General features: G+C 42.1%; 1 protein-coding gene across 4 annotated transcripts in view; it reads left to right on the top strand.

Annotated features, from left to right (window-relative positions):
- lrp8 (low density lipoprotein receptor-related protein 8, apolipoprotein e receptor) overlaps positions 1-19972 on the top strand; it is a 174534-nt gene extending 154562 nt beyond the window's left edge. For 2 of the 4 annotated variants that reach the window (XM_085386767.1, XM_085386764.1), the window contains 5 exons: positions 4538-4679; positions 6986-7138; positions 9301-9675; positions 13273-13341; positions 15857-19972. In XM_085386767.1, coding sequence (XP_085242893.1) covers positions 4538-4679; positions 6986-7138; positions 9301-9675; positions 13273-13341; positions 15857-16158 — 1041 coding nt within the window. In that variant the 3' untranslated portion in view covers positions 16159-19972. The remainder of the gene's footprint in view (positions 1-4537; positions 4680-6985; positions 7139-9300; positions 9676-13272; positions 13342-15856) is intronic. The other 2 variants (XM_085386766.1, XM_085386765.1) reach the window with 2 other exon arrangements.
- The last annotated feature ends 5462 nt before the right edge of the window (positions 19973-25434 follow it).

The raw sequence follows: 25434 nt of genomic DNA, 5'->3' as shown, positions 1-25434 counted from the left end.
TGTGATACAAGGTAAGCCTGCAGCATAGACCTGACCAGGACAAGCACACTTACTGCACAGTGCAGAAAATATGGAGTGCAGTGTACTGATATAATTCATTTTAATGGAGAGAGACAGAATAAAGTCCTATAGAAAAGTTCCCAAGAAGCCTAAAGACTTTAGAGAGTTTCTGGCCAAAATCCCTCCTGAGATGTGTGCAAACCAACTCCATGAAACAACAAGACAGGAACTAAGTCATGTTTTGCTTGGGGATCAAATACTCAATTACATACTAATCAGTTTAGAACTTTTATGTGATGTGTTTTTTCTGTATTTTTGGTTGATGTTACGTCGCTCTCTTTAAAATGAATCTACCATTTGTAGCCATTTGTAGATGGATAGCAAAGGCAAGTCTATACCCAAGTTTACACTGAATGAACAGACTCCTAGTGTGAAGATGCTTTGCAGGGACAACATTTTCTCCAGCCGAAACATAGCAATTTCAAACACAAGTTTTTATAGAATGAAAAAAGTGAAAGCTGTGGCCTGTGTGTCCTGCCTCAAATTCAGCAGAACAGTTGGAGTATTTTAAGGTGGACTGTGGAGCAAGAAAAACAACACCTCCAGCAAAGAGCACCTGCAAAGAATCATCTGTGTCGAGAATGGCAGAACACATTTCCACAGAGTCACTCATGCAAAATATTTAAAACTGGTGTCATCCATGCCCAGGAAGTTTGAGTTTTATTAAACGTAAAAGAAGAGAGAGTAAAAAATATTACAGCATGCACGAGTTGCACGGTGTTGCTGTGGTAGGACTGTCGCCTCGCTTTAGTTGGTCTTGGGTTTAAATCTAGGCTGAGGCCTTTCTGTGTGGAATTTGCACGATCTACCTGTGGCTGTGTCGATTCCCTCCACATACTCCAGCTTCCTCCCACAGTTCACAGTCATGTATGGGGTTGGGTGAAGCTTAGGTTGGTGATTTTAATTGGTTGTAGGTGTGAATGTGAGCACGAATGGTTCTCTGCCCATAGTGTCTGTCCCTGAGTGGAAGAAAGTGGACTGGTGAATCAAATATTGGAGCCATGCTAACAAAGAGTGCACTTACTTGTGTTGCAGCTGATTCTTAAATAGTATAAATTAAGCAAACGTTAGTTTAACTCTTCCTATTCTTTAGTTAAAAACAAAGTAACTGTAAAATGTTCACATTTAGCTCATACACTGTTCGGTAAGTTTCAGTTAAGACAAATCCACAATAATAAGACCTGGGGGATCACATGTAAAACTTTGTGAAAACTGTAGAAACTTATTGTGAGCGGGAATTGTTGTGGGGACTGTGTAACCCCAAATCAGTCATCCTCACATGTTTTCTCGCATGCAGAGAAAATGTTTCTGACATTTAGCCACATTTGATTATGCACAAGCATAACAAAAACCACAAGCCCACAGCTCTTAAGCATCCATTTCTTTCACATGCACATCCATATAGCTGCTCTTCTGAGCATGTGAGATATGAGTTGTCAACTCATGTGCGGCGTACGGTTTATTCCAGCTCCTCATATTCCTGAGCGATACAGTGAACGCTACAAGTCATTACACTCGAGTGTGTCATCTGCAGACTTCGTTTTGATGCTGATGAGCGAACGGGTTTTCTCAGCACTGCAGAGAAAGATGCGGGGCCTCTGTATCAAATCCTGAACAGACACACGCATGTAAACTCTACCAGTTAGTGCCGACCGCCTGCCTACATGCCAAGCCCTGAGGAGATGTAGATCGCAGAAGCTTGCAGAGAGTAATGTTGTCTCTTTTTCAGCTCTTGACAGGAAGGAGATAGAAGAGAAGGTGGGATGGGATTGAGAAGAGAAGTAGTGGTTGAAAGAAATAAAAACTGGAGTAATATGTAAAGATTTAAATTTTAAAGGCTCTATGTGAAAACAGGGGCAGTCAAATGACGTGATCAAAGCTTTAATTTCTAAAAACCTGACAAAGACGTCCGTCAGGCCCTCTCTGTCCACATCTACAGCCCAAATAAGAAAACTAGTCAGCTCACATAACTAGAGACACGTTGTAACGTGCACATGAGAAAAAATTCTCTTTTGCAGCTTATTGGAGATTAAATGATTTACCGAAAAAGCCCCCACATTATTTTTTCAGAACTTGGCTAATTATGCCAAAGAATGCAGATCAAACCCATAAAAAAAAAAATCAAATCAAATCCTCAACAGGCGAGTGGGTTGGCTTTGTTTGAGCTTTCATTTGTAGTTTTCATGCATAACATCCAGGTATCCAGTAGGCACCTGAAGCTCATCAGACAGATGTGTCAGACAGCCCCGACGCATATTCTTCTGGGATAGAATCGCAGCAAAATCATAAAGGGCTGCTTTCCCTCGACTCAAAAATGGCTCCATATAAATTTAGACGTGCTCTCACTCCCCCCGAGTTGCAGCTCCATCTGATGTGACGTGGCGCCATGTGTTCATGGGAGCAAGTCTGCGTGCGCTTTGTGTATAACTTCTGGCCTATCCTTCAAAACATAAAAGATGTACCTTGATCCTACAATTGAAGAGCACTGCCCTTCTCAGGTTTTGTGCTGCTGTTTGAAGCTTCAAGGTCACAAGCGGCGCGCGGAAAGATTGACAGTGGAGAAAGTAAAAAGGGGAAAACAATGTCAGAGACTGACTGCTGAGGTGGAAATCAAGACAGAGAGCGAGAGAAGCAAAAAGAAGAGATGGAATAATAGATTTGAGTAGTGTTTTATCAGCGTGGCTGATATTTGTCTTTCATTGTTTCAGAACTACTGTCATATGAGTAAAGGTTATCAGAACCTAAGTGAGGGAGAGATTGAGTGATAGAGAGCTCACTGAAAGATGGGGGGGGGAAGGTGAGAGAGAGGTCAAGTCCACTGATAATACGGCACAAAAAGCATGGATGGCTGCTGTGACTAAGCCCCACACACGGACACACACGGACACACACATACCCGCACACCATACAAGTCTTGCAGGTCTTTGCCTTTAAAAAGATGATAAAAATACATCCTCCCTGTAACGACGAAAAAACCTGCAGACACTCTTCCTGATTGGTCTCTCCGTCTCACACTCACCTCCTAAATCGTCTCTTCATTGTTTTATCGAGCTTTCCATGATATCAGCCTGTCTGTGTTTTCTCGTGCAGTCATTTGCTCTATTTTTCTGTTTTTTCTTAATTGATGTGTGCTTGCAAAGACAAAGCCGTCTGGGGTTGCTGTGGAAACCAAGTGCCGTGAGCACTTGTGCGGTTATATCGTGTAGTATCATTAAAGAGAATAATGAGCAGGTGTGAAAGAGCGGAAGGGAAATTGAGAAGGAAGCTGAGCTAGGACTACAAAGACACCGTACGCTCCGCCAAAGCAGTCACTACCTTCTGCTTTGGCACAAAGCTTAAACAGAGAGTCAAAGGTACAGACGTTTTTCCAATAAAACACCGGGGCTGTTTTTTTCTTATCAAGCATGCAACTTCCTTACAGACTTAAAACTGTGTTTTTACTGTTTTTTGTTGTTTTTTTTAAGTAAACACTGCTCCCCTTTTCACCCACCGAGCACAGAGTAGGTGGCTTATTTGAACTAAACCGTCTCCAAGAGATGCCACGCCTCCTCTGTGTCCTTGTATTTGTTAAGTAGCTGTTATAATTAGGGTGGTTAAAAATAGAAATTAGCAAAGAGTGCCACCTGGGCTTTCTTCTCTGGCAAATTGGAGTAATGTGACTCTGTTTTTAAGTTTATTTGGGGCTGATTATTTTTACCAGAGAAGAGAGAGACTGGCTATAATTTTAAATACCTGGAGTGCTGGAGGGTAAAGATGGTAGAATGGGGGCTAAATGGCATGTTTTGGGGGGGGGGTTTATTGCATTTTTGAAAAATTAACCAGTTACCTTGGATATAAAACACCTCTCTATTCAAGTAAACCACAACACATCCTCAAATGTAATCGTAAATTTAATCAAATAGCCATTGTTGGGATGAGGACATTTCTTTGCAGCAGACTGGCTTTTTTTCTTCCTTTTTTTTTTTTTTTTTAAATGAACGGTGACTACAATGAATATCAGTGCACAGCTTCTAAGCAGAGACAAATGGTGTTTATGAAAAGCCATTTATTCTAAAGTTGTATGCAGATTATGCTCATTTGCAGCATGTTTGCTCCATACTTGAGGTCTCACGGTTCTGAATTACAGAATCACTGGACTCTGAAAATGATAAGCAACAACAGCTTTATAAAACCCTAGAATGACGCCCTCTTTAGAGAAAACATTTTTGTAAGTGTTCTGTTACTGAAATATGAAATATATCTCGTCATCACTGCCATTTGATTAGGAAAGTGTCCGATCTCAAGTGGTACAGCGCAAGCAGTTCTGGATCTGCAACATGCATGTGGCTTTATAACATTATCTGTGGCATTAGCTGAGATATCTTTCATTTATTCTTCTTTTTTTTTTAATAGGTTGATCGTTAATCATCAAGGCTGGTTTAGGGCTTTTTATTTATTTGTGTATTTCTCAAGCTGACTTTGCTTTATTTTAACCCAGGATCGCGTGTATTGGACAGACTTGGAAGATGAAGCGATATACAGCGCCAACCGACTGACGGGACACGATGTGGCCAAGGTCGCAGAGGACCTTAACAACCCCCTGGACCTGGTGGTGTTTCATGAACAGAGGCAGCCCAAGGGTAAGAAGAAGAAACTTATAGAAGCTTAGCACAGGTGATCTAAGTGGGGCTGTCCCAGATGACCTCAAATAAGTCAAAATGTCCGTTTCGTTTTCAGTCTGTCATACTGCCCAGTCTCTGTCTAGGTGCTGTTTGCCACTCGTAAGCGTGCAGGATCTTGTTCGGTATAATGAGCAGGATTTTGGGGCGTATGTGCACACAGGATACACAAAATCTAACCTCCTTCCTGAGTACAAAGCATTGCATTATCAGCACATAGACACGAGGATCCACTTAGTGAAACGGTCTGAAACAATAAACAGATAATCTGATGAGTGTGATTAGACCTGTGGATGTGACGGGCACGTCAAAACGATGTGTTTGTCTTTTTTTTTTTTTTTTGCACTCTCGATGTGTGTGACTGCACGCACGCGTGTGTGCCTGTCAACACCTCTGCTTGTGAATACCTGGGTGTGTTTGACACTGCGTGCCAGAAATGTGTTTGTGCGAGTGTTTTCATGCTTTGTTTTCTCTCCTCACTCACTGAGCGCTCAGAAGCAATCTTGTCTGTGCGCCAGCAGGCAGCTAATTGCATTCCCTCATTAATAAATCAAGAGTCCTGGTCAAAAAAAGAAATCACAGAATTGGAAAATGTTTTCTCCCAAATGCCAACAAAAGCAAGACAAAACACTGCAAGGCTAAGTGAAGGTGCACCGAGTAGCCCCCCCAAGCACACGAGTAGCATTGATAAGCAAAGTATTTGGTAAAATGTGACCTCGACTGCAACGCTTGGTGAGTTCAGACTCCTCTCTGCCCTGTCTTTTACCGATTTATCTTTGTTTCTCTTGCATTTTTGTATCATTTCTTATTTGTTAGTGTACTGCACCTAAGGAAAACCCCAGTGAGGAATATTATCTGTAAGTGTGGTTTGGTACAGTACTGTGCGTCTCCACATATTGCGAGACGCTCAGATGTCTTTCATGTTTATCGACACACTTCCTTAAAAGAGGCTTTCGTCCGATCCTTCCCAAGTTGTGTCTGTTTTATTATTAATTTTTTGTGCGCTCAGTGGGTCTTTGAAGCCTAGGTTCACTCTTCTTAGTTGGAGACCAAAGAGAGGCAGCGCAGGAGGAGAAAGTGACGCTTTTATGGCTTAAAACCAACATAATTTTGTTGTTGTTATCATCTCGGTCCTTCTTTTTTCCTTCTTCATCCTCATCCTCATCATTTTCGTTCACTTTTCTCTTGCCTCCCTCTCTCTCCTCCTCTGTTTTCGTCTTTCCTTCCTACACTCTTCCTTAACCTTTTTTTCCCATCCTCCCCAGTTTGATGACTCCTTCCCAAACCTTTTACCACATTTGGAGCTTTGAGAACTTAGACAGCTGTTCTCATTACATAGTCATTATGCTGAGATACTGTACATCAAGTATAAATGTATTCCCAGCTTATTAAAATCTCACTCTGTGTAGCAAGTGATATTGCTGTTTTTCCTGACAGCTGATGGCGTGCTGCTCTCCAAAGCTACATAAGAAATCAGGAAAGATTGCGACCTGACCTAATTCTCGCGCTTCCCCACATGACACAAAACTGCAGTGTTTTTCCATGAGTCTGCAACTGTGCTTAAGAAACTACATGTAAATTTTTTATTTGGGTTACAGAGATTAAAAGCAGTTGAGACTCTCCTGCATTCACCTACGCATCTCTAAAGTCAGCAAGAGGAAGTGTGTGGAATAAAGATTAGATTCCTAAATCTAGCATCAAACTAGTTAATAGTTTGATGGCAGCAGAAACTTTTTACTGATGAGATACCGGCGCCTACGTGTCAAATTTGATGCTGGTTTTTCTTTTTCTTAGGTTCATCCAGTTTTTCATGTGTTTTTTTCTGCAGATTGATGAACCTCAGCATCTGCGAGATGATATAATATAACATGATTATCCCCAGTCGTGTTACTGACATGTTTCCAGTTAACATAATTAGTTGCAAAATGTTTCTCCAGCTGGTTCTTTTTCATTAGCACTTACTTTTGCAGCCTTTTCTTACCCGTGTCCCAACTTTTTTTAAGACTAGTTATTGCCATCAAATTCAAAGTGGCCTTATTTTTTTGTTACAATTGTACATTCTGTAATTTTAAACCTTTGATATATTTTCTTTGTTCTAATTTGAATAAAATTTGGGCTGTTGAGATTTGGGCTTTGTGCAAGTTTTTTTTTCCTTTTCCAGTACAGCTCGTTAATAAAACATTTGGGGTTTTATTGTTTTCCAAGAGATAAATGTGTTGCCAAAAGTCTTTTTTAATATTTTTACATTTCTGCCTGTGTTCCCAAAGGTCCTGATACCTGTAATATGGGCACACTGCCTAATGGTGGCTGCGAGTACCTCTGCCTGAAGGCGCCTCAGATCACAGACCACTCCCCCAAGTACACCTGCGCCTGTCCTGACGGCATGGAGCTAGGACCAGACATGAGACGCTGCGCGATCAGTAAGTCTACATTCCACAGGCACACCTGAATGAATGATTCGTGTGGATAAATGTCACATGAGATTCACGCTGCTAGGATCACAGTGAAATTCAGGAGCATTGTTGCCATTCTCAGGGGTCATTGGCTAACAGTGATCAGTCCAATAGTAAGGCCTGAATTTTCTCCGGTTCCTAAATTCTTTTACAAGCACAAAGAATCCAGGCTAACTTCTCAGCTACTCCATCAGTACAACATAGAACAGCAGTGGTGCACAGCAAGGCTGCAAGAACGAAGCACACAAGTCATTCTATGTATAAGTAAAATTATTTGGAATGAGCTTGTTTCTAAGTCAAACTTAACCTGACAGAAATATTTTGGAAAGACCTGAAGTTCATTTGAATAAACCCACAAACATGCAAGCCGTGTAATACTGGATTAAATTACCAAGAATATTTTTGTCTCATTTATTTATTTGAGTTATGTTCGTCTGTGTGACTAGTGTTAAAGTCTGATCATCTTTTAGGTCATATTTAAGCACAAATATTTAAAATTCTAAATATAAAGCGTTTCTATTTATACTGTTTCTATTTGTTTTAAGTCATAATACTTTGGATACTCCAAATACAGTATTTTTCAATGTCTGCAATTTAACAGTACAATGTTTACAAAGCTAAAAGTGCCCTGGATCCTTCAGAGAATCTGAACCTTAAGTGTTGTGTAAAACTATCTTGGGAACTAGGTCAGGGACTCTTCCCTGCACTTCTAACCTACCTCGCTGACCTTATTTCATCAGTCAGCTTGTCCCCCTGCCCTTATAGAGTCACTACATTTGTAACGTTGCTATTTTTACTAGACCTACACCTAATGTCTATATAGGTGAGCTAGGAGGAGCTGACACAGAGAAACGGGGGGAAAGAGACGATGAAGATGTATTGAGGCAATATTTCAAAGAATCCCTGTGAGAGAGGCTGGGAGTAGGTGCAGGGGCAGTGAGTGCATTTGTACCAAAGCTTTTTGGATTCTTACTGTAACACAAACATTTCTGGTGGAAAAACTCACTGGTTTAATTGTGACTGTATTGGATCAAAATTTCAGTTTTACAACCACAAAGAAACGCATATCACTTATATTAAAAATAATGTTTAGAAAACACAAACCCGAATGTTATATCAGCAGCAGTGTGTGCACTGGGATTTGTGTAAATCTGATACACCAAAAAAAAAAAAAAACAGTGATCAGAGGAAGAGCCTGGGGTGACATGTGGTGTAATTTAGCTTCAGCTAAAATCCCTGACTTGAATACTTCTTTTAGTACATGTAGTACACTATGAACCAAACGTACTGGTGTAGTACATCTGCTTTAACAACGTAGTGTTTTCTCAGATCATTTCTTGTGATGTGATATGATGTTTGCAACAACTGACTGCAACGCTTGCACTAAATTCTGCTTATTATGCGCTTGTGCAACTTATCCATCTGGCAACTTGTTACTTATGAATGTGTGAATGCACTTTAGCACAGTATGTACATAGAAATATCACAGTACCTGTCACGGTACCTATGTGGTGCTGTACAGGACTTTAAAGTGTCACACTTCTGATTAGCAGTAACACAGGTGTTATACCGGACTGCTGTGGTGCAGCTGAAAGCTGAAACGTGAAGCTTTTCATTTACTGATCCATTTATGTCTCAATCCAAACCTGTGGTGTGATGTAAGATCTACAGACTTCAGTTCAAAGCCTATAAATAAATAATTATGAGATTATGGTCATGAAATCTGAGTAAGATCATGAATACAAGCACCTAAAATGAATTTCCTCTATAAGGTGGTTGGGCTCAGCTTTAGAGATGAGACACTGAGGAGCTTGGACTTCTGGAGGGACCTTAGAGTAGAGCCGCTGCTCCTGCGTATCAAACACACCAGCTGAGCATCTATTTTGGATGCCTCATGGATGCCTCCTTTTGGAGGTTTTGCAGGCGCGCTCCTGGTAGGAGACCCCATGGTAGACCCAGAACCCTCAGAAGAGATTATAGATCTCATCTTATAAGACAATGGAGGCATTGCTGTTGACTGCAGTTGTATGCTGAATATTGATGCAGAGCTTACAAGTGGAAATGGCTGCAACAGCTGAGCAGTCTGGAGAGAAATCTCAAATCCTACTGGTTGTTTTTCTGTTGCGCAGTTCGACCCCGAGCAACCACGACATCTGCCTCCACCGCAACCACAACTTCCACGACGACCACCACAACAAGCACAACAACAACAACTCCCACAACCGTTGCCACGACCACAACGCCCTCTACCACCACCACCACCACCACCACCTCTGCTACTACCACATTACCACCCACAGCCAAGACTACAACACCAGCCCCTCCTCAGACCACCAGGAGCGGCAGAATCACAGAGCACCCTCGGACTCCCGCCGCTACCAGTACAGAGACGACCAGTTTGAGCAGCACTAGTCAGAAGTCCACGTCCACACACACCCCCTTATTGGCTGCCGTGGCTCCCAACAGCATTCAGAAAGAGAGCAATGCCAACCTCTCCCACAGAGGTAAGTGACATGATGACAGGAATGTGGATGTGTGTAAAGCGAGTGTTTTCTTCTGCTCTGCTACCATCACTGCTGTTACCACCATCATTAAATCAGCAGGAAGCTAAAAACCAATACTTTTATCCCTCCTTTCTCTAGCTTCTCCTCCCCTCCACTTTTCCCTCTGATCATTTGCTTTACTGGCCCTACGACCTCCTCCTCTATTCCTTTTCTCATCTGCTCACACACCCGTCCGAACGCTTCACAGGCCTGCACTATGTCTCGGTCTGCTTACTGTTGATCCCTCGCGACCAGCGTCTTAACAGAAGTGTCAGAGCTAAGAAATGACAGTCCCCTCCATTCTCGCATAAAACTACTCATCACTCATCCTCACTTTCTGACAGCCTCTCTCTTACTCTCTTTGTCTTTATCTCTGTCTTGGTCTCTCCCTCTGTACCTCTCTCCCCTTCTCTCTTTAGCTCTCGCTCGCTCTCTTTCTATAACTGGCAGTGTTCTTCATTCTCGCGCCAATCACGCTTCACTGGCTCGCAAGAAAAATACCACTTTGCAGCCCAGACAAACAGTGACAGCAGACTAACAGCCGTAACAATGGTTTACAAAGCCACGCTAAGAATTAAATTGTACTTGGAAGCGGACGAGAATCCTTGATAGCACCACGCAGCAAAATTGATGAAGCCACCAAATTGTGAGATCAGTATTTTTCAGCAGTTGTTTTGAAAGTCTTCTTAGCTTTTTTACTGCATGGCAATATTAAATTGAGACAGTCAACCTGCCGAGGCAGCTTTTTATTTTGTCTTTTGTTTCTAAGAAAATGAAAAAGGTTCCCTTTTTAATACTGACTCTTTAGATGAATATATATTTATGTCAGATAATGGGCCTGTGCACTATTTAAATGCCCTAAAAGAAAGATTAACACTAAAACACTTATCGTAATACTTGTATATCTTTATGTCATTCTAACAAGTAATTTAGAGGAGAGAAAAAAAGAATTAAAAGAGCAGGTGTTGAGGATGAAAAAAAGCTGTACAGATGGAGAGAAACAGGGAAAGATGATGAAAGTTTTAAGTGGGAGTTGGAGGACAGGGAAATGAATGAGAAACGGAGCAAGGAGTAAAACGAAGGAATGTTAAATGAAAAAAACAAAAACGTGCAGTGTGAGACAGTAAAGCCACAGAGAACGAAGAGTGAACAGAGAGCGAAAAAGAACATGACAGTCCAGCACTTTAACGGGGAGGATGGGAGTTGTAGATGACACACTGTTGGGAGGAAAGGCGGCATTTACATGGATATGAAACGACGGGATGGAAAAAGAGGCGGGAGAGAAAGTGATTTTCTGGGAATTAAAGAGGTTGCCTGCTGTATTACTTTAGGGGTCGCGGTACTTCAGAGTTACTAAGAGGCGAGAGGCACGTTTCTTCCGGTCTCTGAAGTTGTCAGCCCTCCTCAGCACACCACAAGTGCTCCAGATGAGAGGTGGAGCAGACACAGATGAGAAAAATGGGGCATGAACAAGACGAGTCTCCAAACCCACGGGCCATGTGTTATAATTTTCAACTCAGTGCACACTGTCAAGTTTGCCGGCATCAGCTGTTACACATGTGCGCTGCTGGGGGGAGGGAGGGAGGGCATGGTGGGGCGAGGGAGAACCAGGAGTCTGATTGGGGAGGGCAAAGATTAAACACAGCTGGTAACCAATGTTTTCTTTTGATATCGGTAGTAATTTTGCACATCTTTCAGCGACATTAAAGAAAATTAATTTCAAGATTTTGGGGGAAAAAAACAAAAAAAACAGACGTGTGACAGATATGAAAGAGTCTGTAGAAGCCATGATGCTGCCCGTAACAACGTCCAGATGACAGGTTTGGTGGTGGGTTAGTAATGGTCTGGGGGGCACAGACCTCTACAGGCTAGGCAATGGCACCCTGACTGCTATTAGCTCCCAGGATGAAATCCTTGGAGCCAATGTCAGACCCTACACTGGTGCTCTTGTTCCTGGGTTCCTTCTGGTGTGCGACAGTGCCTGACCTCATGTGATAAAAGTGTGCAGGCAGTTCCAAATCCACTAAAAGACCTCTGGGATGTTATGTTTTGGTTCATCCGATCCTGTATGGTCACACCTCAGACTGTCCAGGAGTTCAGTGAAGCCCTGGTTCAGATCTCCCAGGACGCCATCCGTCGTCCTGTTACGAGTGTGCCCCATCTTGGTCAGGGATGTGTACAAGCACATACCATTTTGAGATGCTGCAATGAAATTTCCACAAAACAGCAATAGCATGCTGCATCATTTTTCACTTTGATTTTCAGGGTCTCTTTGAATTCAGCCGTCTGTGGGTTGATCATTTTCATTTCGATGTGGCATCTTCTCATTCCTAACACATTACCCAGTCCATATCAGTACAGATATTGATCTGATGTGTTTTTAAAGTATATTTTTGAGCAGTATATTTACGATATACTGTTTTATTAATCATTGTTAATTGTACTGGATATAGCATTCTAACCCTGACAGTTATATTTAAATAATAAGTGGCAGTAAACGTTTTGATATTAAAATCCCTCCAGTAAGAATGACCCTCATGAAATTGAGACTTTTGTCCCCTTTTCTTCTTCTTCTCCCTTTCTCAGTGCCCTCCCTTTCCAGAACAGCCTCCTTCCAGAGCAGTTTCTTTAATGAGATTCAGTTAATCTGCCTTTTTGAGTCTTACTGTAGGACCCACTGGACGTCACTCACACTTAAGAAAAGCCAAAATTCGCTTCTGCTGACTCAGAACTCGCTGTCTGAAGTCGCTTCACCTTTTGTGGCTCTCGTGTGTGCGCACGTGTGTGCATTTATTTGCATTTCATTCACTATATGATTTAATTTATGAAGAATGATTTGCATCTGCATTGTCTGTCACATCCATCACATGCCATCTGTCTCTTTTTGCCAGCCATAGAACTGGAACAGTCACTTTGTCGAATGAGCCAATCAGTATGCAGGGCCAGCACTGTGCTCTCTTGTGTTAATCTTCCTTACCAGACTTCATTATAGCCATCTGATCACACTTTTGGCTAACAGCTAGCCTGCTGCTAATACGAGGGTTGGGAGCGAGATTAATGTCAAAAGCTCCCCCGCCGACCTGTTGGGGTGAGAGCTGAAGGGGAGTAAGGATGCAAAGCATGTCCAGAATAAATGTCTTCTGCATTGCATTGTGACACAGTTTTGAAACGTCTTGTAGAAAAAGAATGGAGTAATGCGAGATCATGTGCTCGTTGCTTATATTCATACAAATTCTGATGCATTGGTTTCTGGAAACGCATTTCTTCCTTCGTGTATTAAAAGGCATCTCACTGCATTTTTATGCCATCCCTGTGTGATTCATTGGCTTTTTCATTTACACATGCTGCTGGGGAAGACAAAGTCAGCAGTCCAAACTGAAATCAGATGGATTCTCTGCCCTTATATTATGCAAATATCCTTTTCCAGCCTTTCTTTTGATGTTCCCGTGTTGAAATCTCTCTTGCTCTCTAGGAGGGCACTTGGTGGGGTTTGAAGCAAAACTTTTTCTTGGTTTGATTCTCTTTTTTTCTTGTCTTCCATCTTTCTGTTCATCTCAGCTGCGAGTGATCACTACCTCATAGGTAACAACATCACAGTAGCTGTTCTGGGGATAGTCATTCCTATCGGTGAGTACTGTTGACTCCCTCACTGTGTTGTCTTTGCTTTCTGCTTGCCTGCCTCTCCCTCCTCGCTCCTTCAAGTCTGCTTAACTGCATGTTGCGTGCGTTTTGTTGTTAATGTGAGTATGAGGTTATGTGTTTGTGTGCGTGTGCCTGGGTTTTAGGATGTTTGCGTTTCCACCTGGCTGATTAAATCTAAAACATTCTCATTAAAATAATAACAATTCAACACATTATATCTGGTTCAATAGTGAGATTCAGGCATAAAATTGTATCGCATCTATTGAAAAAATGTACTGAGGTATGGTATTATCCAGCAACATCCTCGTGGCCTATGGCTAGAAAAAGCCATTACATGGAAGTGAGCCCCTCTGTCAGTAAATGGCCAGGTCGCTGTAATATGCACATTATGTCATTATTAATGACATTTGAGCAAATGTGAAATTCAATTCAGGTTTTGTCATCACACGACCAGCTGTTAGTACATTTTGCTCGTGTTCACCGCTCTGATCAGATCGTATCAATCAGGCCAATGTTCTGACCTATTTCTGTGACCGAGCGGACTAAGAGTGGGTTATACGGGAGACGAGGGGAGAGAAAAGTGGATTAATGCCATGAAATTGTGTTTTTGGCCTGGAGCAGGAAGCTAATGACCTCAGACATAATGCTGTTGTCTGTTTAGGCAATGAAACATAAAGAGAAAACCATCAAGCTGCCTCTTAAAAGGCAGAAAAAGGCAATTGTAGTTCTTTCAATCAAACCGGCTTAGAAAAGTTAATCTACTCTATTAGCTCCGATTAAAATGAAAATCGAATTTTATGGAAATATTTCATACTTTCATGCCCAACGTGACTGGGAAATCAGCTGAATGTGCAAATGGCCTTATAGTGGCAGCATATGCCACTAATTGAGATCTCTTTCATCCCTAATATTAACAAGTTTGATAATTCAGGGGAGCGCTAAAAGATTGTAAAGCTATTTTTTTTTCTCTTTCCAGTCTCTATAGTTGAAATATCAGCTCATTAAAATAACCCTGGAGACTATTAACCCTTTCCGCTTTATCCTTTTTTTGTCCTTCTCCCATTTATTGCCACCACAAATCTTTTTTTTTTTAGCAGCTTTGAAACATTAATGTTGGAGGTCCACACGGGCTGGATTTCTGCACCCCAGCTCTCCGCTCATACCCAGCAATGCACCACACCCACCCACAGCTCCATAAGGGGAAGCAGCCCAGCAGTGATTATCAGTTTTAGCCAAAGACAGGCTGTTTTGCCACTCGCTCATTGGAGATAAATTTTCTAAATGAGAGGAAAGCTGATGGGTTTTTTTGGTTTTTTTCCCTTTAAACCATTGAGCATTTAGAGAAGAACAAAGGAGGAGCTGGGGTTTCCAACCCAGCCACGAAGGAATCTCAAGTGTCTATCTAATAAAGTCGCAATTAGACAGGCGTACTGTAGCGTAGGAAAACACATCTATGAATGCAGGCACACATATCCAAACCTCCTTGACTTACCTCTGATTTGGGTGTTTGCGCTTTCATTATACAAAAACTCTAAAGCATGCACTGTACACACACACACAGGTCCTTGCAGGGCAGTTATGCTGATATGGTAATGAAAGAGGAGAGACGGCGCTTATCTCAAATCCTCCAAATCCCAACCCTTTCCCCGTCTTCTCTCCTCCTCTTACCCTCTTCTTATTCTCCTCCCATAACCCCATCCGGACACTCCAGATATTAATTTTTCGGTGCAATAAAATACAAAATTATAAATCATTGCCCAAAATTCTGTTTTTTGAGCAATGCGCACCAGGATTATATGCTGATGACAATTAAGCAACCTTGTGGGGCTTTTATTCAAAAACAAGGTCATAATCAGTGTCTTCAGGGCTTGAATGGTTACAGATTTAATATAAAATGCCAGTTTGGTTCAGTGTGCCCACGTGTGTGTGTGTGTTGGAATGATGTTTATGTGCATGTGTACCATGCAGACATTTATGTTGCATATTGTGTGTGCATGTTTTTGATTGTTTCGTGACACTGAGGGGGGGATATAATGCAATGAATGATTAGTTCCTCTTTGAAGGCTCATTGTTTCTCTAATAAATGCTTAGATTTTTTTAAAATGCAGATACAGAAGACATACGGGGGATGAAACATAAAAAGCTCAGCCCACTAAATTTATAGAAACAGATGCATAAAGTGCCACCAGTTTTTCTAACAGTTTCAGAAAAGTGGACTGCTTCCCCTTCAGGTTCATCTCCTTGTGCACCTCTGGACGTTTTCCAGAAGGCGAATATTTCCATGTTTTTTTTGTTGTTTGTTTTGTTTTGTTTTTAAAATTTTTGAGAAGCTGTTATGCAAACAACATTTCAAAAACCAAAACTGAAAAATAATGAGCCTTCAGGTGAACAGTGCAACGTGTGTTTGTGCGTGAGTGCTTAAAGCGCCGCTCTGTGTCCCCCGGGCTGTGTTAACGCTCCCGCCGTGTGTTGTTGTTGTGTGTGTGTTAAACACATGCAGTCCCTATCCTTGCCACAGTGGTCATCGGATTGCTCTGCACCGGTGGATACCTGGTCTGGCGCAACTGGCGGCGCAAGAACACCAAGAGCATGAACTTCGACAACCCAGTGTACCGCAAAACCACAGAGGATGACGACGACGAAATCCACATCGGGCGTCAGAGCGAGTCCATCGGTCACGTCTACCCAGCAGTGAGTGGCAGCCACAGTCAGCCATTCATAGCGCTTCCTCTAGGGGGCGGCGTCACAGACAACAACTCTCACTGGTATTCGGGGGCGCCGATGCTCTCGAACGCTAAGTGAGAGGTACTGCGGAGGAAAGGAAGAGGTGTGAAATATTTGGAAAATGGGAGTTGGCACGAGGGTTTGGAAAAGCCCGTTTTCTTGTACATGTCAGCCTGGTGGAAAGAAAGAACAGGCTCGCACACGTTCACATATCATTTTATTTCTTTATGTTTTTGAAGTAATTACCGAACACACCTGTCACGCGTACACGTAAACCCTCGACACACATTTCGTTCACCTTCAGCGACCATATTCATGCGATACATCCCTGCTGCCGACCCGCCATCCCATTTATTTGTGCATCGTGTTAGTGTTTTTGGTTGTTGAAGTGAGTGATCCCCATTTCCTGACAAAACCCTTGTGCACAGGCAAAGCATTATTCCTTTGCTTCAGAAAGGTTCAGCAGCCAAGAAATCATGATTAGTGCAGATGAGATGCAAAAAAAGAGAGGTGAAAGAGGAGTTGCTCTATAGCCACTGCTCACAAATAAATTGGACATGTAGAGTAGATAGTTGCGTCATAGCATTGAACTAATGCGATTTTGTTTTGAGGTCACACAAAATTTGAAAAAAGGAGCACAAATCAGGATGAAGGACTCTCTCGAAATACAATTTATCTTGCAGAAACCATAAATCTCAGCAACGCAATTTCAGGATTACCCTGATGACTTCCCATTGATGTATATGCAGTTTTAAAAGTCACTGGAAGCGGCATTTTCTACAAACCCTGGATACAGTGGCAGCTGCAACACGTAGCAGTAAAGTAAAATGCCCTTAAATCCAGACTGTGCGTCATTAGGAGTTTATGACATTTACCGAATATGCTTCTTGTTTTGGGTGTCAGAGAGCAAGCGGCGAAGGGCAGCCAAAAAGCATAAAGGAGGGAGGGTGAGACGGGAGTCTAGCGCTTTGATCTGTTGGCATGGTAACACAGATTTCTTTGTGTCACCCCGGAGAGAAAGAAGGCAAAGAATTCTGGGTATCACTGGCATGATGACAGGCGGGAAGCACGCTCAGACAGACACTGAAACAGGTGCACGACTGAGTCGTGCACCTGTCGAAGTAACAACCTACCCTCGCGGAACGAGAGAGGGGGCTTTACTCCTTCTCTCTCGTTTTCCCAGTTTTATTACAAACATTTGTACAAATCTTATGTATTGCCTTTTATCTCTTTAGTGGTTTTCTTCCTCTTCTTTTCTCGTCCTAACTTTTTCTTGCCCTTTGTCTCAGTGTGGCAGCTCGGGCAGCCAGAGAAATCAGGCTTGCATTATGTGGGCCAGACTTTCGCAACCGTAGGCAGGCAGCCTGCATTCCTCGCTACGAGCAGCCAGGGAAGGAGGGGACAAACAACACGTTGGGGGGGGCTGAATTGGAAAGAAACGAAGACGAAGGTTGGGGAGAGGAGGCAGAATAGTGAGAGGGCATCACATAACAAAGCTGCCATTTTTCTTCTGGGTTCCACCTAGACTGGAATCTTGTCTCCCTTTCTCCTCTTTTTCCACTGAGCTTCTCTATTTTCATTCCCCGCTGTTCTATCTCACTTCCTTCTCCTTAACCAGCCTGTTGTGGTAACGGTCTTTTTATCTGCTGTTTGCAGCGCGTGGCACTCAGTCTGGAGGATGATGGCTATCCCTGAGGGAGGAGGGGGATGCAGCCTGCACCCCTGCGCTCCCATACTGGCCCCCTCCTCTCACCACAGCCTCTAGACCACTACAATGAGGCCAGTACAACGCAGAGGAGAAAAGAAAAGGAGACCTCATTTTGCCTCCCTGTTTTTAAAGAGCAGGGATGACATGTACACCTGTTAAAGCCCACCTCCATCTCCTACCGTCTCCACTGGAGTAACACTACTACCATTATTAGCTACTACTACTACTATTAGTTTAGTAGCCTCTGCTCCACTCCTCTCTTCTCTCTGCCTCTTGTTAGCACCAGTGCTACTCAAAATGCTGCTTGATGATGATATTGTCCATACTAACCTCATTCAGCTGTCTCAGTGCACTTTGTAAATAAAAGGATTTCTGGCTGCCGTGCAAGCAGGAGAAGGCGGCGTGCATCATTTTAAATTCCTCGTGCTTTCACTGTATTTATTTCTGTTGCGTTTGCTGTTGTAAATATGTGACCAGCACCTCTCAGTGCACAGCACGAAAGACAAGTTTGGAAGGATGGTGCAGTACAGTGGCAAGCAAGGACGCTGTATTTCTTCATTGTCATGTAAAGAGACCTTTTTGAAGGGGTTTGTTGCAGGGGGGTGTCATCCTTTTTCACACCTAGTCCCTCAAATTTGCCCTTTCACTTACTGTAAAGCTAAATATAGCCAAGGAGAGGAAAACTGATGGGGTCGTCGTACATTTAGAGGTGATTTTGGGGATAAAGGAGACTTTTTTCTTTCTTTTTTTTTTCCCCTTTGCAATTGGAGGGTTTGTGCTACCAGAGGGTAGTGCCTCAAGGCTGAAAGCAGCAGGGTAGAAAAGGCAAAGGATTATGGGTAATCCCCTGGCCTCTGCCATCAGAGGTGTACATACAGTCAATAATGAACTTGGGATTGTTTTCCTGTTTGCACTGAGTAGCAAGAATCCCACATGTGTTTCTGAGTCTTCATTTGCATCTGCCAGCGTCAATATTCTAGCAGCGAGAACATATTCTTTTGAATTGATGCAGGGAATTGGATGTTAAATAGTTGTTTAGTGATCGGATTTAAAAACATGTAAGTGCATGCTGCACTTGCTGTATGGGAATCCTGGAGGAAATGAAGAGTGAGATGACAAGCTCATCACAGCAAGAAAACACAGAGGTGTTTGACTTTGAGTGACCCCTTAAACATCAGTCCCAGCTGGAGTTTTTTGTTTGTTTGTTTTTTGGGATGAGGTGGGGTGGGGGGCTACCTTTACTCCCCCTTTTTAACAATGCAGCTGTGTGTTTTCTGGATGTGATGCTGTATTTCTTATGTCTTGTCACAGTCTCTGTGCGGTGCGCAGATGAGTAACACACCGAGGCCGACTGAGCTGAGCGCTGATTTGAAAAATGGGACCTGATCTTCCTTGGCTTGCTTCGAACCAGCTTCCAGCCTATTGAATCAGTTGCGATTCATGCCAATGAATATTGTAATAATTGCTCATCTTGTGCTGGAATAGGGAATCACTAGAGGCCGCGATGACAGAATAGCAGAACTGTTACAAGTAGTCGAGGCAAATTGCCAGCGTTCTTATTCAGGACATCGTTTAGTGTCCTAATTGAAAATTTGACAGTTTTAAGCACAGTTAAAACACATTATATACTCTGTAAGGCAGTTTTGGATGGTCTAAACTATAAATACATGAAACACTCGTCTTCCATTCTTGCCTAATGAATCTGATCAATGCTGCATGTAAGATCCTACATATTGGACTAGTAAATCCAATATGACTAAATAACACACACACACACAAGTTCCCAATGCAAATGTTAAAGTCTTCCATCCTAGACTCAGTACGGTCTCAGATTATGTATTCATGCAACAGTTGATTAATGACGGTTATTATTCATGGATTTCACTATTTCTTGGAAGGCTTAGCTTCAGCGTAGAAGCTCAGATAACCACGAGGGAGGAACAGAAAGGCAAGGAAAACAAAGATGAAAGGTGGTGTAGGGCTTGACTGCCAGAATTTATACGCCGCCATATGTGAGCAGGTTTGTACTTGGAAGATGAACGGTGGGTCGTTTGTTTTCCCGGATTTCTGCCAGTGTTGGCATCGCCGTATTCTGACAGTCGCTCCTCTCGCCTCCCTCGAAAGGATGGCACTCTCTCCTCTCAGTTTATGAAGCACAGTTGTGTGAACTGTGTGTGACAAGTAGCAAGCTAGACAGGTAAATCGTAGTCCTCTCCAGCAGCGCGCTCCCCCTACATCCATCTAACGGAGGAGGATCGAGCGCAAGGGGGAGGCCATCTCCCTTCATCTTCACCTTGTACAGATGAAGAAAAATGTAATGCACTGCACAGTGGGGAAGATTGGGACTCCACTCAGCATGACGTTAGACTGGTTTGTTAGTTTCCACCAGTGACTGCTTTTTAGGCCTTTAAGAATTGACATATATTGAACAGATTTGACTAAACACTGAAAACAATGATGTAGATTAGCCACTGCAGTTTTCATGCGTATAGGATCCAGTTCCCAAAGGAGAGATTAGGTAGTGATGGAAAAATCTGGATGTAAGCTATCTTTGTGAATTTAAGATTAAATAAATCACAGCTCCCTGAGCTGAGTCAGCTCTGCGTGCCAACACTTTCCTTCATGTCCATGTTTGCTTCAGGTCTAATCGAGTTCCATGCTGGAGGTGGGGGGTGCAGGTAGGAGAATAAATTGCTTATTTATTGAGGTGTAGGAAACTTATTATGGCTACAGTGTGAAGACAGATTGGCTGGTCCACTGTGTGGTCACCTCAAGAACATTCGTCTATTCTGAAGGACATTGAAAGAAGTCCGGAACAGTTCTTTGTCTGTAACTATTCAAGGTAGTAATTGTAGTGGCAATGGAGGGCTTACTGTGACCATAGGCTCTCTAGACATCTGCTTCACTGTTGTTCCATATTTACAAGACTATTAAGGGACTAACCACTGGTGTGATGTCGGCTATAACAGCTTTTTTCCTCTAGGTCAGATAAGCTTAGAGTGCACTGGGTCACTATTTGTTTTTTAGTTCAGTGTTGATCTAGTAATCGCTGCTTTAGAGAACAAAGTGCAACATTATAAACGATACTGTGAGTTCTTTAACAATTAATGGGGAAATATACTGCACTAAAATGAACTTTTTCCTTGTAGACTGTGTTTACTGAATTGAAAATGTTGATGTACGTCTAAAAATGTCTTGCTAGTAAACTTGAAATCTTTGAGAAAAATGAGTTAATTAAATGAGTTGGTCTTGGCATTGTTGTGTTGTATGGATTTCTGAGTTACTGGAACTCACTACCTTTTGTTGAAGGAAGAAAACAGGGTACATTTGTTCTGGTGAAGTGAACGCTTTGCTATTTTACTTTTAACACAGAATCAATGCTGTCACCTAGAAATGACATTTATATGGTACTTAATACTAAAATGTTATCTGAAAGGCCGATTTTATTGGTTGATGTTGCATAGTTTGTCCACTAGAGGGCGCGTCGCAACTTCCCTGTTGGCGGTACTGCCACACACGCAACAAGCAGCAGATCCAAACAACATCAGGCAGTGTGTAAATGAGTAAACAACTACATATCAGCTGATATGAGTTTATCAAATTTAAATCAGCAATTTTGACTATTGGTTTTAAGAATTAAGAATTCTATATCGTTCAGACGCTTGTAGATGCTAGGTTGTTTTGTCTTTTTGTTTTGTTTGTCTTTGAAGGAGAATACATTATGGTTATATACTAGAATTGGCAATCAGATGTTCAAGGTGAACAGATGGCATACAAAACAACAGAAGAGCTATTTTCCTTTCTGTTTTAGAGCTTTTAGTTGACTGCTGCTCAAACAGCTCTCACCTACAGTCCAAATAGAAACCAGAGCTAATATTTACATATATCATATCAGAACTATATAAAAGGACTAATATGGTCCCTTTATATGTATAGACGCCTACAGCTACTACATATAAAATGTGTTGCTAGAGACTGTGTTTTGCTTCAGTGTAGTTTCTAGGTGACAGGATTGAAATAAATATATGTTGTTATTTTAACTATGTAGAATGCATACTGTTTACACCAGCAAAAGCATATGTATAGGCATATTTATAATATTTAACTCCTTGATATTTAACTCTATTTAACTCGTTCACTGATTGAGAAAACAAATATTCAGAACAATCCCAATGGACATCTTAAGTGCATAAACTGTGCAAATTGTTACTAAATCGAGGGAGGAAGTTGTTGCTTGTTATCAGCGTAAATAGTAAATACTAACAGTCCTGATAACCCCGATACAGTCTTCCTGATCTGTGCTCTCCATTTTATCGTACTGTTGCTTGTCTTTTCCTTTTCTGAGCGGAGACCTTACGTTGCTTTAACCACAATGCTCTTCTCACATCGCTCCACCGCTTCATCTCCTCGAGCACTGTATCAAATGTAATTCCAACTGTGAGTTTTAAAGTGTTTCTTTGGCTGTCGCACTGTTGAATTTTAGCTTCGAGGGCAAAGTCCACGCTGTTGTTTCTGTGCACTCTCATTCGCTTGCAACCCTCTCATCTTCATCTCACCCATGAACATCTTTCCTTTGGCAAGGGCTCTCAGTCTTTGGGTAGACAGGCACACAGTGGAAGAATTAAAGAAAAAGAAAACACTGGAGGAAATAACCTGAAACAACAACAAAAATAATAAGGAAGTCCCCAGAGATAGAAAGAAAAATGTGAACCAGCAAACCGGTGAACAATCACACTCAGCTTGGAGAAGCGGCCTCCCCCTTGAGCTACAGTTTTGGACTGTGGAAGGAACCCTCAGTGACTCTACTTGGATGGCACTTAGCTTTTGTTGACCCAGTGACTTTCCTCGATACACTGACTCCTCTTTTTGTTATGTGGGGAGGTTTTTTTTGGACTGTGTAAGTGAGTTGTAGTTGTTGCTCTCCTCCTTTCTCTGTCTCTCCCTCTCTATCTCCTCATCAGACTATTTCTAGTTTCATGTGTAATCTACTTGATGTTTGATTACTTGAAGGGGCAGCGTTCAGTTGCCTAGATTTTTCGAGCACTCTGTGTAAAATGAAGGCTTTCGGGAAAGAAGGTGATCTTTGTGTAAATCTTTTCATGGCTCGGGATGATGATGATGATGATATGTACAGGGGGAATGTTTTGATACGTTTTTATGGTCCTTCCACAGTCAAACAAGATGAAGAAATTGAAATAAAATCTAAGGCTCCAGATTTTTTTTTTTTTTTTTTTGCAAAACTGTCCACCTACATTTTCTCAGAAATCTTGCTGATATGTCTTTGTCTGCAAGGAAAGATAAAAAAAAAAAAAAAGAAAAAGAAAAGGGAAAAAAAAACATTCGGGCCTCTAACCATTCCTCAGCCATAAGACAGGCATTTTTTCTTTATGCTGTTTGTTGCACAAAACTTTTCAAAAAGCCTTCTGCACTGTGTAAAGAAATAACGTTCTTTGTAAGGGAGGAAATAAAAGTGTGGTGGGGTTGGGGCTCAAGGGGGGTGTCCAGTGAGTGGTACAGTCCAGTGGTTTTGAATCCTGACTTGTAAATAATACGTTTTCATACTGCAGAAATCTTTTGATAATGTTTTAAATGTATCTGTAAAAACAACAACAGCGGCAAAAAAACGGAGAAAAAAGATGTACATAAACTTCTGGGGTAAAAGGAGTGTAGACGATGTATGAATTTATTTGTACACACGAGCACTGGATTTCTTTACTACTTGATTGTAACTAAAATTTAATAATCTGCCAAAGTGTTCCTGTATTACTTTCACTTCCATTTGTTCGTTTCTGTTTTACTCTCCTGCTTTTTAACAGCAATGCGGATTTTTAGAGTTTCCACTGTATTTAATTCTGTTTAAATTTAATTCGTCATTGTTAGTTAGTTTTTTTTTTTTTTTGGGGGGGGGGGGTATTTTGGGGTTTTTTAAAGTGGGGGTGGGGGGGGAAGGAGGAGGAATCATTTTAATTTATTGGTGCCTTGTTTTGTGCTCCTGTAAACTTCTACTCTGTTTTTCTGTCTTCTGTGTCTGTTTGAGGGAGGGGGTGGGGGCTGGGTGGTTAACTGGGGCGGGTTGTTGAGGGGGGGGGGAGTGTTGACAACTTAGCAACTTCTGTACTTACATTGAATATCTGTACTGTATGCCAAAATGGTCTCACTCACGTTTCTATGAAATCAAGCTGTTGATAAATATCTCTATATATTGATATATTAAATTTATAAAAACTGTCCAACCCTTTAGTGTGAATACTGTTTTCATTTGTATTTGTTTGTCTTTCTGTATGGGCTGACAACTTGTGCAGGCTGTGAAAGCTACTGTAGGTTGCAGCATAATTTATTAATCAAATTTATTACTCTCACTCTTCTTTGCAACTTTTCCTAACACTAGTTTCATCCATCCATTCGCTTCCGCTTATCCTTCTCAGGATCGCGGGGGGCGCTGGAGCTTATCCCAGCTGTCATAGGGCGAGAGGCGGAGTACTCCCTGGACAGGTCGCCGGTCTGTCGCAGGGCTAACACACAGAGACAGGCAACCATTCGCACTCACATTCACTCATTCAAAAGTAAATGTCTTAAAACATCTTGACTCTAGGATTAGAAAACTTTACTGAGGATTAATGTGCAGCTCCAAAAAGTAAATAAAGGAACACTTAGAAACACATCAGATCATGCTGGATGTCTATACTGACGTGAACTGCGTAATGTGTTAGGAATCAAAGGATGCCACATGGTTTAATGGCATCCCAGGTGATTCTTTTTTGGTTTTTGTGGGTTTTTTGGCCCTCACATGCTTGTATGCATGCCTGACAATGCTGGTGTCCTGGAGGATCTCCTCCCAGATCGTGACCAGGGTATCGCCAACCTCTTGGATAGTCCGCAGTGCAACCTGGCAATGTTGGATGGATCGAAACATCCCAGTCAGTGGTATTAATACCCTTCCTGCAGTAACTGCATGCATGCTCTCGCCACACGGGGACAGGTATTGTTGTACAGGAGGAATCAATTGGAACAGAGTAGTGTTTGAATAGTACAGGGCGTCAGTGGTAGACCTGACAATTCTGCACAGGGCCTCCTAAAACTTTTTTTTTTCACACCAGTGACCTGCTGGAGGTCATTTTGTCACACTAGTAGTGCTCATTTTGTTCCTCCTTGAACAAAGGTCCAAATACCGCTCCTGCTAAGGGGTTAAGGATCTTCTGAAGCCTGTTCCAGCTCTCCTAGAGTAACTGTCTGTCTCCTGGAATCTCCTCCATGCTCTTGAGACTATGTTGGGAGTCGGACTACGTGTGCAACCTCAGCAGGGTTCAGATATTGCCTCATCCTCCCAACAGAGACAGTGACCCTAGCCAAATGCAAAACTTGTGAAAAAACAGCCAGAAACAATCATTAGGGACAAAATCTCAGTGACCTCCACCTGTAAAACAATTCCTGTTTTGGGGGTTGTCTCATTGTTGCCCCTCTAGTGCACCTGTTTTTAATTTCAATAACAACAAAGCAACTGAAACAAATTTTAAAATGACCCTGTGGTTTTAGGACAATAAATCATCTTTCTGCAAAAACAGCACTTGCCAGAAAATTTAAGTGCTTATAATCAAAGATGTTTTTCTAACCACCAGGTATAGTAGGACTGCGAGAGTATATAGACA

The sequence above is a fragment of the Rhamphochromis longiceps genome, linkage group LG17 (genome assembly GCF_057381845.1).
Source record: "Rhamphochromis longiceps isolate RC_006_pf linkage group LG17, R_longiceps_female_GT1.1, whole genome shotgun sequence".
Classification (NCBI taxonomy): Eukaryota; Metazoa; Chordata; class Actinopteri; order Cichliformes; family Cichlidae; genus Rhamphochromis; species Rhamphochromis longiceps.
Note: the sequence above shows the minus strand (reverse complement) of the source record. Positions and strands in the feature narration are given on the sequence as shown.